Source organism: Galendromus occidentalis, unplaced genomic scaffold, assembly GCF_000255335.2.
Source record: "Galendromus occidentalis unplaced genomic scaffold, Mocc_1.1 scf7180000077182, whole genome shotgun sequence".
Taxonomy (NCBI): Eukaryota; Metazoa; Arthropoda; class Arachnida; order Mesostigmata; family Phytoseiidae; genus Galendromus; species Galendromus occidentalis.
The window spans coordinates 269,380-286,654 of NW_003805170.1; the positions used below are offsets into that span (position 1 = coordinate 269,380).

The following is a 17,275-nucleotide window of genomic DNA, read 5'->3' on the forward strand; positions in this document are numbered from 1 at the left end:
CCAGTTCCGCTCTTGGTCGACAATTTTCATCCTCGCAAACGGACTGTGCACTCGAAGAACAAAGTCGACCGGTTCTGGCGAGTAAGGACAGTGACGGCCGGGCCTGAGGGGTGTCAGGCTGGGTGGATCGAAGGGGGGAGCCTCACTGGTTCGGCCGGTGGGTGTTCTCCGAATAGAGACAGACTGAGATACAGTCTGCCGGTCGAGCAAACTTACAGACGACAACTGGCACGAATAGAGATTTATGGTGAAGACAATTCATTCCCCGGGATCTCCGCCTCCTCACCCCTCTTTCCTCGTTTCGCCCCCCTCTTCCCGCCTCGAGTCTTCGACCACTCGCCTCTCCCAGCTTGTTCCTGAAACTCTTTTCTGGGCCTGTCTGTCCTTTTTCCCGACGTTTTTCCCACGTTCTCCCTCCCTATCCCCGGCCTTTTCCCCGACAAGAAGGAATAGATTGGGGATAACTCCTGATAATTTAGCTCTTTTCTCCCTCTATCGCTCGCTTTCTATGTCTTTCGGGCCTGCGTCCCCTGCCCATCCGCAAAACGTTTTCCCGCCCGTCCGTTCCTGGATCTCTCCCTTCTCCTCTCGATTGCCGAGCCCCGCTCTGTCGAGTACTTCCTCGGCAAGCTTGTTCGTTTCCTTGACAGGTGAGAAGAAGGAAAAGCGGGGACGAGCCACTCCAGATGAAGTGGAATTTATAGAGTTCTTTGTTTGCTTTCGTGTTCTGCCACTTGTAGTTGTAGTCCCGGTAGAAGTTGTCTTGGAAAATCCTGCCAAAAATTCAGATCCGTCTCCCTCCAAGATCCAACGGTCGTCGCTCACTGCCAGCCGAACCTTCTGGACCACCGAAGATTGGGTTCCTTATGAGCTCTGGAGGTCGAGAACAAGCGAAAAATGATCCGGTTTCCATACCCCGTAAGTCTCTTCCCAGAAATGTGATTCGAGGGAAGAGGGATTCGAATGATTGGAAACAAAGAGGATCTTCTCGAGAACGGCGTTTCGGAACATGGACGATTGATCCGGTCCGGATCTATCAATCTAGACGCTAAGCATCGGATCCTCGGCGGGATCACTTGGAGGTTTTCGCGGCGGGCACTAGGAATCAATGACCCTGAGTCCGGTCGCTCTTCTGGTTTCATGGTGACGATAGGCTGGAGACTCGATATTCTGAAGCAATAATTGAAGAGAATACTCACCAACACCGCTCGTCGATGCTGCCAATAGATTCTTTGGCTCCCCCCGGACGGGCGAGTTTTCCGCCCTCATGTACAAGAAGTATTTCTGGCCGCATTCCAGGCCTCCGAGAGTGTGGCTGAGCGCGTTCTTAAGCACAGGAGACTTCATCCATTCGCCGGATTTCTGTTTCCGATAGTAGACATTGTAACCTGGAAAATAAAATCCGCTTAAGAAACATGTTCGTCTGCGTGAGGAGATACGTATCGGTACAAGGGAAACCGAGTCGAGCTGATCAGGGGGGTTCTTTCATGAATACGCGGAAGCGTTCTTTCCGTGAGGGAATCCTCGTTAGCGTGAAGACGCGCCCGATTCCCACCTCGCGCATGGATCCTTGGCCGGAAGTTCTCGACTTTTCCTCTCGGTTTTTCGGACCGCCGAAATCTGGGCAGAAAGCGCGGTAACTCCCGGTGTACTCGACGGGCTCCATGCGATCCTAGTTTTGTTTGTCGCTCTTACCCTATCCCCAGTGTTGGATCTCGCTGGGAGCAGCTTCTGGATCAATCTCACGCTGACGGAACGCGCCATGACCCACTGGGGACAGGACCGCTGTGGTGGCAACTGCGATGGTGGCCAGCCGCAGTGGCAAGCAGGATGATCTCAATTTTCTGCTCCATCGCGTCCCCGATAGGAGGAGAAGAAAAGGCCGAACGATGGAGAGACCAACTGACAACGGTCGCATGGAGAAGCGGAGAAAACGGCTACTGCGACTAGGAGGGACAACACAAGGACTCCGTCGTCGCCGCCGCCGCCGTGCGGCCATCGAGATCGACAGCGAGATAGCGAGTCATCCGAGCAGCCCTCCAGCTAAGCGGGGAGTGAGCTCACCATCGGGTAGAAGTGTAGAGGACGGATAATAACAATAATTAGCCGAACACGGACAGACGAACCAGAAAAAATAGCGATACCGTGAGGGTCCCGTTTGACGTCTGGCTGTCAGGATTGTTCAGATCTGCGGGAGTTCAACCCCAAGTGACGTCAGGCATTTGCAAGAAGCGGTGTTCCGCAGAAGCCAAGTGACAGGATGGGGTCATTCGAACCCATGTAAATACGGATTATTCGATCCTCCGCGTGTGAACCGCGACGGGACGCCGCGCCGGCTCCGCGAGTTTTTCTTAAGGAACGAATCGAAGAGGAGGAATTTCCGATCGAGCAGGGGAGGGCTGTCTGCGAAAAAGTCTTGCGAAGTGTGCTCGGGGTCTGCATTGGACAAAAACGCTCGGATTCTCCAACCGGGAGCATCTCTGGCTGAAATCCCCACCAATGTTGATCAGCCACCATCGCGATCGGGGCTCTCTGAGATCGAGCGGATGAACGGACGAACGTGAAATGAAAACGAATGGCAACGAAGGGGACCGGAGCGGCCTATTTTTATGACGAGCCCAGGAACGGGCTTCCGGAGGAATCAGATTACTTGACGCTTTCCGCCTGTTATTTTCTGCCTCTTTCCCTCGCCCTTCTCGTAGAGTCGCGGATACCCTCCACCGCTTATCATCCCATCTGTCTCGTGCCTTCAACCATCCACTGAGCCGTGCCAATCTCAACTTGAGGCGGAATGAGAAGAGACACGTAACGGTAATGATAGAGGCGAATTACTTTGAGTGCATCATGGTCAAACTAGCCGAGTGACTCTTGGGGAGGAAATCGATGATTGGGGACGATCGAAGCATCGGGAAGTTCGTGGGAGGAAGGCTGGGCAACGATTAGAAATACATTTTGCGATCCCCCGGCTCTCAATGGAATCTTCGCACTCCCTCGATGATCCGATCAGAGCCTAAGCGGGGCCCCGGGGAGCTTGTCGCGACATGACAGCTCACAAACAGGGTCCGCCTCGGGAGCCGAACAATCGGGAAAATAGCGGGGAGCATCCACGAAGGGAAGAGCGGAGACGCTTACCCCTACCTTTTTTGTACCCAATCAAGCTTCACCCGCCGACCAATACGGCGGGTAAACTGGCAGATCGTTACCTTCGTCATCCATCGACTCGCTGGAGAGAGGAGGAACGAGGCAGCGATTTCTTGGGGGAACGATTAACAATAGGAGCTCGTCGTCGTCGTCTGCCAAACAGCCGCCACACTAGACGAACAATGTTGCTACGTGGAAAAACATTCATCAATTGTTGTTGTTCGGTCATTCAATAGAAATATCGCCCCTCGCTCCGGGAAAAATTCCGGATCCGTTTCTGTAGCCTTCCCATGATTCCCGCGGATCAGAGACAGAAGCCTTCTCCGCGATCGAATTCTAGAGGTCAGAGCACCGCAGATCTGTTCGGATTTACGGAATAGGTCGGTCGGCGTCCAATGTACATATCTACCGAACGAGTTACCTCTGAAGCAAAACGCTGGGGGTCGGAGGAAGAGCCGGACGCAGAGCCTGTCCAAGTATTCCCGTTTTTGCTCTTTTTGAGTTCGGGAATATTGGTGGAGCGATAGCAAGTTGGCCGGGCGAAATCAAAACGAGCTCCTCGAACTGTACGTAATGGCGGACTTTTTTTCGGCAAAACTTTTCCCTCTCAGTCAGAGTGTCGATATTGTCACAGGGGTGATGACAGTCCGGAGTGAGGAAAAAAAGAAGCGGCGCCGAACAGGGGAAAGAAATAAAAATGAGGGGAGAGAACAGGGGCGTCGACGGGGATATGGGTGGGGAGGGTATTGAGCGTTGGGGCTCCGAGAAAGAGAGACAGAGAGGTTCAGTCGGATACGGGGGGAAGCGTCGGGGAAAACGGGAAAACTCGGTGGAAAATCAAGACGATTAAAATCGCCTTCAGCTGTTGCAACTGCGCCACCGGAGGTCGTTCAGCAGAGAGCTTCTTGGTATTGAAGTAAAAAAGGAAGAAAGAAGTCTGGCTCGCTCGGGAAGCGGGGAGAGACTCGCGCCCGCGTTTCGGGCCCCAGCAGATTGCGTCCATAATTATTAAGAAGCGCTCCTGGTCCCTTTCAATCCCAAAAATCCGTGTGACCCGCTGATCCCTGAGCGAGACCGCTTTTTGTTGTCGAGGCTGGAGCTCCCCCGACGGGATTCGAGCGCTCGCTCGATGGGAGAAGGTCTCCGATCCCTTCCAATGTTCCTCTCCTGCATATTCCCCTTTACTCCGGAGACGTCTCTGACGGATATGGGCCTTCTTCGTTGGCCATCTCTTTGCGGGAATCTCATATATTCCAGAAATTTCAACATTTCCTACTATCGTTGGAGTTCACGACTTCCAGCGCAATTCCACATGGATCTCTCCGAGATCTGGCGGGGAATCTGAGCGAGCCCCTCTTCCTGTGGAGAGCTCTTTCTCGAGACTGGAGTCAGTCTCTCCCCGATCGTTCCCGAGCGTAACCGGCCAAGGCGCGGTTCCCTCGAAAGCCCCGAGAGCTGTGAGCCACGGGCTTCGATGGAGAGAACTGCATTGACTGAACGTGTGGAGAGCCGTCAGCTTGCCCTATCTTTCGACATTTCTCGCACGATTCCACGCCACAAGTGCGCCCCACAAGAATGGAATGCCGCCGAATTTCTCTCTCAGAAGTCGAGAATTCGGGGAGTAGGGGAAAGGAGGAAATTGGGGGAAAGGGGGAACGGAGGAGGACCGAGGGGCCGAAATAGTGATGTGCTGCGAATTTATGTGTGCCGTCACTCTCTTCAGAACGGTTGCCGGTCGCCCAATGGCCGAAACGACCGTCGCTCAGATCGTCCCGAAAAACCCAAAGGGAATCTCGATGTCGGATCTCGATGCCGCTACCGATATTTCATTACAATCATGCGAAGCTACCAGCGGGCAGCCCTTCACATTGGCCTCTTTCACTTGGAGTCGGGCGTTTCATGACTGCTCTTGGCTCTGCGCAACGTCACCTCGCTGCCGCATGCGATCCCTCTGTCCCCCTTGGAACTCGAGCGACTTCATGAGAATGAATAAAAAAAGCGTCGGAAGGTTTCTCGATGGAAAAAAATCCCCTGTAATCGATCGCGTTTTTCTTCTTTTCCGGAATCGAATGCATAACACCTCTACATTCGAAAGTCTTCTTGAAACTTTGTCATCGTTTCGGTTATTCGCCTTTTCACTTTGGTCACGCATCATCAGTTCGGCTGTAAACTCGACCGGAAACTTTTGGAGAGCAGTAAGGCTCTTTCGCGACCCCGAGATGGCTTCGAGCCCGGCTGCATCGTGGCGGCGGCTTGCGTCTCCGCATCGAGGGATCCTTTCCTTCACTTTTCCGTCAAGAGTCGGCACAGAGACCGATTCCGAGAAAAATTAAAATCAATCGCGGATATCCGCGCACGGCGAAACGAATCGGAAGCGAACGAGTGCCGAGGGTGAATGAGATCCGAGCCGAGTTCGAAGTTGAGTTTACGCGGCGTCAAAGCATGGGACGCAAGGCGGAAACTTGGCTCGAATGGATCATCACATCCGAACCATCCATCCAGTGGCTCGACGTTGCGCGAAGAGCTCGATTTCGAGGAGATTCGTTCTCGGAGGAAGGGAACGGGGGTTGGCGGTGAACCCGTGGAAGTACTCACCGATGTTGGAGCTGCGCGATACCGGAGGCCACGCCAACGTAATGCTGGACTTTGTGGTGGCTTTGACGGTGAACTCGGGAGACTCTGGCACATCTGAAGTTCAAGTCAGGATTAGAAACAAGCTCTCCTTATGGACACCGCAAGCCACCGTGCGGGTGGACACCCAGAGATTCGGATAGACTCGAATCGCGCACTGAAGCAGCCAAATTAAGTAAGCGGCCGCACAGGTGGCCATCCTGGCGGCGGATTGCGCGAGAAGTCTTTCAAAGTGAGTGTGCGCAGATTTGAATAATGTGCGAGCAATCGCCTCAGCTCGAATATTCCTGCTTTCGGTAGGATGCAAGGCATCGAGTTCATCAGAATTCCCTCGGCGTTCTCCGAGTTCCTTGCGTAGTAGTACCATGCCGAAGTGACGGACAATCCGCTCACCGTGTTCCAGGGTCCTGACATGCATTTCGGGCGAGGTGGGTCCCGACCCTTTATCGTTGAAGGCCTGAACGACCATAGTGTATTCGGTATTACGTCGAAGCTCGTTGATGAAGTGCACGCCCTGCTTGTTATCGACCTCGTTCTCTTGCTCATCTTTCAGGTCGACGGTGACAAATGTGAAAACGTCGTAAGAGCTGCGTGTTTTGTACCCAACGTAGAAGCCACGAAGCTCCCCGTGCTGCAGCTCCTTGCGCGGCGGCTGGAAAACGGCGAAAAAAACCTCGGTTAAGTTGCGAAACCTTAATAGACTTCAATATGGAGAATGTGGACCAGATTTTCGGGAGATTCGAGCGACGCTCTCCATTGGGGACATATTATCCCCTTGTGATTTTTCGTCCCTTGGGTGAAATTCCGATGAAAATATATTTTCTTTCACGGAGAGAGTTCCACCGTGCCTTGCTGATTCCCCGATTTCCTCGCTGCAATGTCTGACCTCAGGGGTATTCCATGCAACTTGCGGCTGGGTGCGGGCGATACTTCCAATTAGATTGCGAGCATAAAAAGAGGGAACTGCGGGCACTCGTCAATATGTAGCTTCGGAAGACCATTACTATCCAATAGAAAAAAAAGCGGAGAACGGACTCATTCAGTCGGCCAGCCGCTCATTCGACCCCTTCATCGCAGACAGCTAAGCAACGGACCGGACGGGCGAGCAGCAAGTTACTCGGCTTCCAAGTACGCCAATGACCGAGGCTCGTCGACCCATATAGAAGAGTATGACCCGACGGTGTTTGCCCGTGAGCTCCGATCCGAAAGTTCCCGCTCTCCTCAGGTCGGTGCGAACGAGCAAAAAATATCTCGCTATTAGCCCGCCAAGGTCATTAATGGCCCAAATTACTCCAATATCACGATGCAACAGGTCATTCGGTCGCGGAACCTTTACGCGTGATGAGCACGAACTCATGAATCAGAGCGCAGCGAAGGCAACGGCGGCACTCGAAATGAGAACCAATACTCACACCGACAATTACTGCTCATCAGAGATCCTCATCACAGTCAAGTAGACCGATTCTTCCTGAACCGAAATCTACAGGGAAAGTCTAACTGGGAGGGACCTTCTGATCGACTCCTTTTGTAGACTCGGGGCGCTTCGTCAAGAAGCGGTGGATCCCTATCAAATTAAAACGACTCGAACCTCATGACACGATGAGGAAGCAGAACAAGGAGACATGCATCTAGTTGAGTGCGATGAGCGAGCAGGTGGAGTGCATAGGTTATTCGTGAACCGGGACGCTCGAGGATGAGGCGGAAGCTATACTGGACATGTATGCGCTACAGAGAAATATCCATCATTATCTATAACAATACGCGGACGTAGATGCAATGATCAAAACGCCCGGGAACGCTGTATAAATGCAATCCGTCTGATATTTCCCTCATGTGACTAGAACAGGGGTTTGGAAAGCGGATCCAGAGATCCTCTTGCGAATCTTGAAATTCATCATTCACACAACAGGGCGTGAAATGGAAACCGAGAAGAATCAAAGAATCAGGAGGCGAATAAACGATATTGCATTCCGAACGGAAGAGCCCAATACAGTATTGATTTCTCGTTCCAGTCAAGACGATCAAAGAGCGTCCCTCTAGATCACCAAGCCGAAGGAACACTGGGAAAAATCGGGAGGTCTGAGCAGCTCTCAGAATGAAACCGGGAATCGAGCTCGTGCTCGCTAAATCAGTGAATTGTACTGAATCAGTACGTGGCTAAACAATTTATCGAAGGATTATTCCATTCACGGGCTTGATCAGATTGCAGAGATGGAGAGAAAAGTAGGTGGATACGAAATCGTGACGGCTCGCTGGCCCCAATAACGAACATGCCCATGATGGCAAACTTGTCGGGTTTGGTAACGGCGGAAAGTCGTGTGCTGCGTCAAGTCTCACCGCAGCTCGTGGGACTCCCGGTCAAACAATCCCGCGAAATTTCGGCGGCCGACTTCAGATTCTGAGAACAACGGCGCCACCCATTCAGAGTATGGAAATCGCGCTGCGACACTCGAAATTCCTGAGTACCCCCCTCTCCCCCCTTCCCCACATCCCCCAGTTCGCTCGGGGAGCATGCATTGCCAATCACGAAGTCTCGGAAGCGAAGAATTTGGGCGCTCATCCGACACGCTTGATTCCGGATGTAATATTCTGAGCTTCTGTCTGGGGAGGAGACGAAGAAATGACCCTCCGTCTCCGAGTCTGCGATTTGCGGGGATCGATGGAAGTTTCCTGTGAGATAAACTGGAAACCGATAGAGAGGAATGAAGGGAACTCACCTTCCACGCTACGCGAACAGAATGGGGCCCTACAGCTTCCAACCTGACGTTCAACGGGGGTCCCTCTGGAGCTGTAATGGCGAATCACACATGACGACATTCGTTTCCTGTAATTATTTTTACGACCCCCGACACCTCCAGCGACGCTACAGCCGACGCGACGACTCGCCCGCCGCCGAATGTATGGAGGTGCTTTCCGAACATTGAGCGACCAAAACCATAGACGGGAAGCCCAGACGGTCGTTCAAATCGACGGAAACGCCGGGGTCTGGACCGTGGGAGCAGCCCGCTCCGAACATGGTGCGTAGGCCAAAAGCAGACCATTCGGGGAGAACAAAACCACGGAAACATTCTGTTTACCTTCGTTGTGGGTTTTGATGTGTGTGTCGCTCCCCACCTCGCTCACGCCGATTGCGTTGACGGCCAAAACACGAACAACGTACATCGTGGCCGGGAGCAGATTATTGATCTCGGCTTCGGTTTCGGTTCCCTGCACGGTGACGTTCTTGTTCTTTCGAACGTGCCAGTTTTCTGCAATGGTTCAGAAACGGGAAGATTCAGCAACCGGAGGGAAAATATATGACGAAAGCCCAGGGCTTCTGGGGAGCTTCGTCCGGCGCATTTTCCCCGATCGGAAAATAAGATCAAAGTGAAGAAGCGAAGCGGAAAGCCTCGGATAATTGACTTCCTATCGATCGTACCTTCATGCGTTCGGTATTGCACGATGTACTTGACAATGACGCTGTTCCCGGTGTACGGCGCAGTCCAGCTGAGACGGATTTTCCGACTGCCGATGTCCAAGGACTTGACATCTTGTGGGGGATCCGGAGGCTCTGTGAAGGAAGACCAGAGACTGATGATAAACAATGGACGAACAAGGTAATTTCCTCGAGTTGATGTATAGGCCGAAGCACGCACTCCCTGACTCTCGCCCGCCTCCCGCCCACACGCCTACTCGCGGCTGCTTTTGGACTAGCGAACGCCTTGACCTTGATGACTTTGAAGAATTGAAACTAACTACCAACGATAAGATCGGTCGGACCCGACCCCTCAAGCATTTTCCTGGCTCTACCACTTTGCTTATCCATCTCAGATGCTCTCTTCTGCATCCTGATCGAGCGAAAGCTGACGTGAGTGGTGACTCCTGCTCAGTTCCGTCTTTCTATGGCAAGCCAAGTGCAAAAAGGACAGCTCTTCTTCACTGTCTGTTTCCTCTCTCTCTCGTCCACGTTCTATCCCAGCAACTCGTCTCTAGATGACGAGCCCAGACCGACGAGCGTAATCCAATGTGGGGTTCCATTTTTCGGCGCCAATATCTGATATTTCTCCGAAATCTTCCCGTCTTATGGCGCGCTAGATTGAAATTCCGCTCCCGGAACATCGCGGAATATATTGCATCATTTGCTTTTCAGACATTCACCTGAGTTCGCATTGATTTCGAAATCATTTCCACATGTGCCTGTACGCAATTTCCGTCGTCTCGACCGGGAGCAGCTCTTATCGTGACGAGATATTTGCGCTCTCGGCCAATGTCATTCCAAATGAAAGTCGGACGGGTGTTCGAGCAGTTTGAGATTTTTTGTCTTTGTTTGAGGAGCCGTCGACCGGTTTTTAGATTCTGCCTCGTTTTTCTCTGTTCTACTCCTTGACGGCAAACTAGGTAGCCGTCTCAGTGATTCGTTGGCTTGTTGGTCGATCGAGTGATCAGCTGACGGCAGTTTTCTCCAACCTAAGGCAGCGCTTCTCCCGTCGTTCAAAGAGATGAGAATCTCGTCGTGGCAGTTTCCCCGCGGCTCCTCTTCATCCGCCGCCTCTACCTCCCACTCATCCGCAACCCCACCTCATCCAAACCCACCCAATAGCGACGGCGTGCCACGGCGCTTCAAATCGCGGTATTAGTCTAAAGGGCAGTCCACCGCGTCGGGTGGAGTGTTCGACAATTTGGAGCAGCGTCTGAAGTCCTCTAAACTTGGGGCTTCCATCACTTCTTCTCAACCTGACCCCAAGGGCCACGTACCGAGAGTTGAAACTTCCTCCATCTCATAATTATGTTGTTTCGTCTCGACATATATGTACTACCGATCCGAAAACTCGGTTTTCGCCCAATGGGAAATCCTCGGGGGGATTTCCGAGGAGTTCCGCAAACTTTTACGCATCGCGGGAACGAGCTCTGGAATTTTCAGAAAGTCTGCGGTCGAAACTCGATCGACTGGGAATAATTGCAACAAACTCATCCGTAAAACAGGGAAAGTGTTTTCCGAGCGTAGTCCAACAATGTCAGTTCCCCAGGCGTGGGCTCCAAATTGATTTCGCAGCTCCCACGCGGAATCGTTCCGGGCCCTCACTGTGCTTCTCCGAAGAATTATAAGCGGTGAGTCTCGCTTGGTTGCGAGAAGCGAACCCAGTTGCAACGACAGCGATTCCTTTGGTCTTCGATCGAATTGCCATCATCTCCAAGTCAAGTGACCACCGGCGGCCGATATTGGGATAGGGCTGTCTGGGACCCAGCGGATCCATTCTGTATTTCCTTTTCCTTAGTAGTAGGCTCGTTGGAGCTTCTCATGATCGCAGTATGGCAGTATCCTAAACAATGCCTGGGGGGAACCTCTCGCTTTGCCGTCTGGTTTGCTATTCATTGGTGTGGCTTGTGAGTGCTATCGGGGGCGAAGGACGCCGGGAGCAGGGATGACCGCAGCTTGAAGAATTCAGAACATTGAAAAGAAATCAAAGGAGGGTGTCACGGGAATATCGGTGCGCTCGAGATTGGCAGAGGGGACAAAGAACTGCGAGGCGGAGGGCAGAACGGGATTAGGCCTTGCGCAGTTTTGCGCCGCTTGCCTTTTTCGAGTCTCTTGGGATTTTCTCCTCGCTCCACTCCAAGTAGAGCGGAGTGGAGCAGCCCACGGCTTCCCGAGTGGTCAACGAGGACGGATGTAGTTGCCAAGGAGCTCTTTGTCCCGGTGGAGGAATGTCGACTTCTTCTACGCTGACCCGATTCAGAGCTCACCAAGGTCCCTGCTGCGATTTTTTACCCCGTCGAACCCATACAAGCAAGCGAGGTACCCCTCTGGACTCCCCTTCGTTGAGATTCTCGTCCTCGCTCTCTAATTTCATCGTCCTTATCTCTTTCCAAAATTCTGGCTCCTCCGCAATTATCTTATCCTTATCTCCTCCTCCTCCTCCTCCACGTTGACAACGGGGATTTTCCTCCGTCTCCATGTTCATGGAACGGGCAAAAGGAGAAAAATTCAAGCGAACGGCTGCGGCACCGATGGAGCTTCGCAGGAGGATTCGGAGCTCTGACTCGGTGTCGTGCTCCGAGCAGCCGTAGTAGCGGAGCGGTTCAATTTTTCGGGTGGGGCCTCGTCACACCAGTCAAGTGGTCTGACGGAAACCGCCGATTGGATATACGCGGATTCGAAACGCAACATAAACACATTTGTCAGTATTGTTGGAACTCGTGTGGGAAGCTCTTGTTGACGTCAGCTGCAGCTGTTCGGAATTGTCGGGGAAATCCTATGCAAACACGTCTACATCTGAATAATCCGGGCACAAACTCCACGCAAAGGGACGGAATCCTCGCGCTCGTGGACTACGCAGAAGAAAACATTGTTTTATGTTCATCGAATCGTTATTTGTCTACGAATTCCGCAAGCATTGCGAGAGCGATTTTGTCCAGAGTTCGTTCTCAGATTCCCTCAAGCCGGCATCGTCGCGGCGAATGGGGAGCGATTTATTGTAAATTCCAACGCTGAATGGGTGGCGGCGTGGCGTGGTAAATCGAAAAGTATTCGGGAGTTCCTGGACGAAAGCCTCCCCTGCTGATCGGCCAGAAATTCAGTGGTCTAGTGCAGGAGAGATGTCGACAGTTCTTCGAATTCAGGCATTCGAGTGCAATATTCCTTCTTCGAGGTGGGTAGAGTCTCTTAGTCCTCTCTCTCTCCGATTTTCGTTCTTACTTAGTAGTCTGCGTCCCGTCTATTTCGGGAGAAGTTTTTTCCCTGGGATCGAGCGCACTCCTCGTACGACCGTTATTCTCGTAAACTTGCGCGAGTAGACCAATCTCTCCTTGCCTCCCTGTCGGGATATGGTAGCGGTGCATGCGGTCGCGTGCTCACCTTGAAGTATGAGTTGTATGTTCGTATCATCCGATCCGTATGCATTTCTGGCTATGCACGAGAACAGGGCGGAGTCTCGACGATCCGTATCCGTGATGACAATCTCCGAAATAACACTCCGATCGGTATGAGTCTCGTTCACAGCGCATCTGGAACAAACAGGCTCAAAATGAAGGTCGACCGTTGCCCCTACCAGATGGGTCGGAGGGAGGGGGATGCGCGAGACTTCCCTGGCGCCAACCAAGGCGAGATCATTTTTTCGAAAGAGGAAAAAAATCGTTCATCGTTCCGGGAGGGGGGCGTCGAGGGATATGGGGTATCGACAGCATGCTTACCTTGGATTGGTCCGCGGGTCGAAGGGCTGCTTGTCTTTCATCCAGGTGACGACAAGAGGCGAATCTCCGAATGCCTCGCATTGCATACGCACCGGTTGACCTTTTTGCGCAGTTTCAGCACGGAACTTCCAACGGAAATGAGCGGCGGCTGCAAGAGCGGATCGAGCGTTAAAGATAGCACAAATTACGTCCTCCATGCCTCCTCTGTCACAACGAGCGGGGTTCGCTGGCGTCCTTAGGCTTCGCCACAATTCTCTCTCGTGATATTGTCGTTTCTCTCGAGGAAGGAGGAACAGCAGAAATCGTGGGTCTGTAAGTCACGTTCCGGCCTGGGTTCCGGAAGGGGGAACCGAGGAAAAATTTCTCTCTCTCTCCCTGCGGGCTGAGGATTACAGTCCGTGATCCAAAACCAACTAGGCCTTTCTGAGCCGATATTGAACTTTTTTCTCTCTCGGACTCTTCAGTGGAATGTCTCTGGATTGAAGGGAGCCCGATCCAGCGAAAATGATTCTATAATATACTGAATCATAAAGGTATTCATGATCCTCTTCGACCTCCGACCTGGGAGGACCCTTCAAGGTCCCCGACGGACGGCCGAGCTAGATATTCGGTCACACCGAGGAGCCGGCATGAATTCAGAGCCTTGCACACCGGAGAGGGTGTCATATGTTCACTTGTTTACGCGGCGGCAGATGCGGCAATATAAGAGTGCTGCATCCGATGATGAAGCGATCGGGAGAGGTGCAGGATGAATCCTAATGCTACGTCCGTTCGGCTATGCCCTGGATGCCAAGCCGGCAGCCTGTTTGCCGCTCCATGGAGGGATCATGCCGGAAGGGAAGCCGCACGGGCGGAGAGCAACCGAAGGAAAATAGAGATAAACCCAGCGTATATAAATGTGTATATATCCTCATGGTTCTGCTGGCCGCCCCCTCTCCCGCTCCCCAGCTCGGCCTCGGGGGGCCGTGCCGCTTGGCGAAGCCCCCGAGATCCCGCTCCCTACAGCGCGCAGACCTGACCCGCCAGCCATCAGAGTGACGGAGACGGTGCAAAAAAGCTGAGCATCGGTATCCGCGTCAAAGACTTGGCTTCTCGGGTCCGAGTTCCGAGTCTGTGGGCTTATTTTTACACGAAAATGATACCACTAGCTGCTCGTTCGGCTCGCCTCTCCTCGTTTTTTGTTCCTCCCCCAAGACGCTTCTCCTCAGGCAAAGATTCATGTCGCAATTACAGCTCTCTGAAAAATCTTTTTCGTCCGAAGAGAGCAACGAGTCGAAAAGGAGCTGCGGCCGAACGACAACGAGGGGAGGGGGGCGGTGATGGGTGAGAGCGCCGAAAGCGGAAGCGCTCGCAGGGCTTCTGGTGGAACCACCGGAGTGCAGGACGAACGCTCGAGCTTCGGGTTCTCCACAAAAGTCACTGTGGCTCATGTTGCGACCACAGATAGAGAATTGAAGGAACTATCGACACGGAGCCCATCCGGCTCTCAGCACCAGAAATTCGTCGCCAGATGCTCATCAGACGCTTCGGATGCGGGACCTCGTCGGATTCTGATGAATATCCGACCGAAGGAATATTCGACGAGGAATCCTCGTCGTGTTCCCAATAATTTCGGTATTCCTATGCTCCCTCAATTATTCATACGGGGCGGTTAGAGAGTGCCGGGGGACAGTTAGACGACTCCGGCGGCTAACGGGAGTTCCGATTCCGTCACGAGTATTTTCCTGGCGCGTGACCGCCTGGGGATACGAGAGCTATCAGAAGTTCAAGCGACCAGTGAACTCCGAGGAGCCCTCAAGACCAGGCACGCAAATCACACAGCGATCGTCATCAAGGACCGCTATCCTCTGCCGCGCCTAATATGACAGAGGGCGAGTCCACAACAGCGCCAAGTGGAAGGGGGAGCGGAGAACTGGAATACTATGAGCGGGTCCGTGAGCCCGGACGAGCGGGTGAGAGACTGTAGCAGGAGCAAAGACGAGAAACGAAAAGCAATACGAACTGCCCGGATGAGTGGAAGTCAACGAGTCCACAGAGACCAATCTGATAGACGGAAGATTGCATGACAGAACGGGAGCGTCCAGCAGGATCTTCTCGCTTCTGGAGGAGAAGCAAAGAGAGGGGAGGATTGGTTATTTGCACCTCTCGTCTTCGTGGAGCATGCCTATTCCCCGCGCCGCTTTGCCTATTCCTCCAGTCGTTTTTTTTTCGCCAAGCCTCGGCGACCCAAACGCTCACTTCGGTTTATTTGCCTCTCCTGCCAAATTGCCACCGATTCCAAGTTCTTTCGGCACGGCACTGTGCCGTTTGGTCTTGTCGGATGAAACGTAATATCTGAGGAGATCGAGAAAAATAGGAGGAGGGGGGAGGGTAATTTTCACTCTCGATTCGAAACGATCGCTCCCCAGAGGACGAGAAGAGCTGAAGTTCCCATCGGTGAGCTCCGGATTCGATTCCGAAGATTCTTGTTCGGCTCTGAGCTGAAATTTCGATGTCGAGAGAGCATCGTATCGTCTCGGACTGTGCCCAGGGTTGCTAGAGTTCCTCACGCGGGGAATCTTGGAAAATGGCTGAAGAGGAGTCTGTCTCAGGGGAGTCATTCCGAATGCCTCCTGCTCCTCCTCGACCGAAAGCCGCTGTGGCTTCCCCTGGCACCCTCTTGTTCCCTTCGACATTTCCCGCCGGCTCTGGGTCCCGCCCGGCTCCCGCAGCACTCGGTTTCGTCAATCCCCAACCCGCCCGTCTGGACCGCGCGAGCCGTGTTTCTCCGGCCGTGCGACTCTAATGTATTGCTCGACTCCTGCGCTGATTGATGTCACAGCGTTAGTCGCAAGCAGGATGGCTTGCTCGCAGTTGTGCCGCTCCTGGAAAAACGACAAAGCTTCCTGCTGTGTCTTACGACAACATCCGACGAGTTCTTCGTCGTCCGACCCGTCCATTGCCTCTCTCCCGCACACTGACTGACTGACTCACTCACTCGCTCACTCACTCAATCTTCTTGCCACCATTGCTTGTCTGACGCGATTTTCCCTCCCGCCGTCGTCGAACTACCACTAGTCTCTATCTCCTTCTGTCCAGCGGCTGTGACTCGGCATCGACAAATCGATTTTTAACTCATGATTCTCGTCGTCCGTCATAGTCTCAAGGTTTCGTACTGGGAACTGGTCAAGTCGACTCGGCAACAGCGGTCTGCCGTGACCTACTGCTCATGGAAAGACTTCGGGAGATCGAAATCTCTCGCGACGGAGTGCAAACTGCGGTAGAGCCTGGGATTCGAGCCCAGAGACAGCGTTCGTCCTTCCGATTGAGAGGGAGAGGATCCGGACGAATTGTGAATAGCGATGAGAATGATGTAATAAAAATGAGGGAACAGATTGAATATACAACACCGACAGTGGGTCCAGGTGCGCGTTCCTGTTACCATCGCCGTCGAACGGAATATTTCGAGCTGCTCTCAAAATGAAGTACGGCAACGTGCATGGAATAGAAATGGGCTGCGCTTCCATCGATTCCAGATCCGGCTTACAGATGAGAGCGCTTTTCTTTTCTGACCCGGTCGGTCGTCTCGGAGGATGCTCGCGATGCGTGTCCGAAACTTTCCTGGAGAGGTCGGCACGGAGCTCCCAGTCTGATGGGAATCCAGTGGCTGAACTCGTCGAAACCTCGAAGCGTCCGGCCAGGACAGACTGGTCTGCCGTTGCTTTCGCCGGGCAACGCCGCGCCGCTTCCTCAACGAGACTTTTCCGTGAAAGGATCCCTCTCGACTCGAAGATTTCGCGCCAGAATGCTATCGTCCATCAATTAGCAAAGAAATCTCGACTGAATTGATCTCAATCGAAATGAATTCCTCGACCCCGACGATTCACGCATCAGTCCTCTGTTCCTCGCCTGGAGTCCAGCCGTGAACTCTCTCGACGGGAGATCGTGAATCCCGAGACCAGATCTCCGATCGTGAGGTGGGGCAGGCGCTTGGAACACTTGATGGCGATTAGACCTGATCTCTGCCTCGGAGGACGGCCACGCTTGTCCGCTTTCAGTGAGGCGTTTCCCCGTCTTCTCCTGTTCTGCTGGCGAGACTGAGAGTGTATGGCATTATCGATGCATAGAAAAAAACTGCCTATCCCTTTTCCGCGTCTTCCGACTGCAAATGCCCCGCGCGTGGAGCCGGCGAGCCGCCTGAAGCTCGATTCGCCTTTTTTTGATGCGCCCTCCCCCGATCTCCTGTTATTGGCCGTCTCACCGGTTCTTCTCCTCCCGAGTCGGTTGGTCTCGTTGTCGTCGACGCGGAAGAAACTTCAAGCGCGCGATTCAGGCAGTCAGCCGGTCGGTCGCT

The 17,275-nt window shown here is 53.2% G+C and overlaps 1 protein-coding gene across 1 annotated transcript in view; it reads right to left on the minus strand.

Annotated features, from left to right (window-relative positions):
• The window catches only part of LOC100904554 (Down syndrome cell adhesion molecule-like protein 1 homolog), a 136,428-nt gene that overhangs the window by 22,290 nt on the left and 96,863 nt on the right, over positions 1–17,275 (minus strand). Inside the window, exons 13-20 of the mRNA XM_029110953.1 lie at positions 12,943–13,090; positions 12,608–12,756; positions 9,191–9,322; positions 8,850–9,020; positions 8,490–8,560; positions 6,166–6,424; positions 5,737–5,829; positions 1,200–1,388 (exon numbers count right to left, since the gene is read on the minus strand). Of these exons, the coding sequence (XP_028966786.1) occupies positions 1,200–1,388; positions 5,737–5,829; positions 6,166–6,424; positions 8,490–8,560; positions 8,850–9,020; positions 9,191–9,322; positions 12,608–12,756; positions 12,943–13,090 (1,212 nt within the window). The remainder of the gene's footprint in view (positions 1–1,199; positions 1,389–5,736; positions 5,830–6,165; positions 6,425–8,489; positions 8,561–8,849; positions 9,021–9,190; positions 9,323–12,607; positions 12,757–12,942; positions 13,091–17,275) is intronic.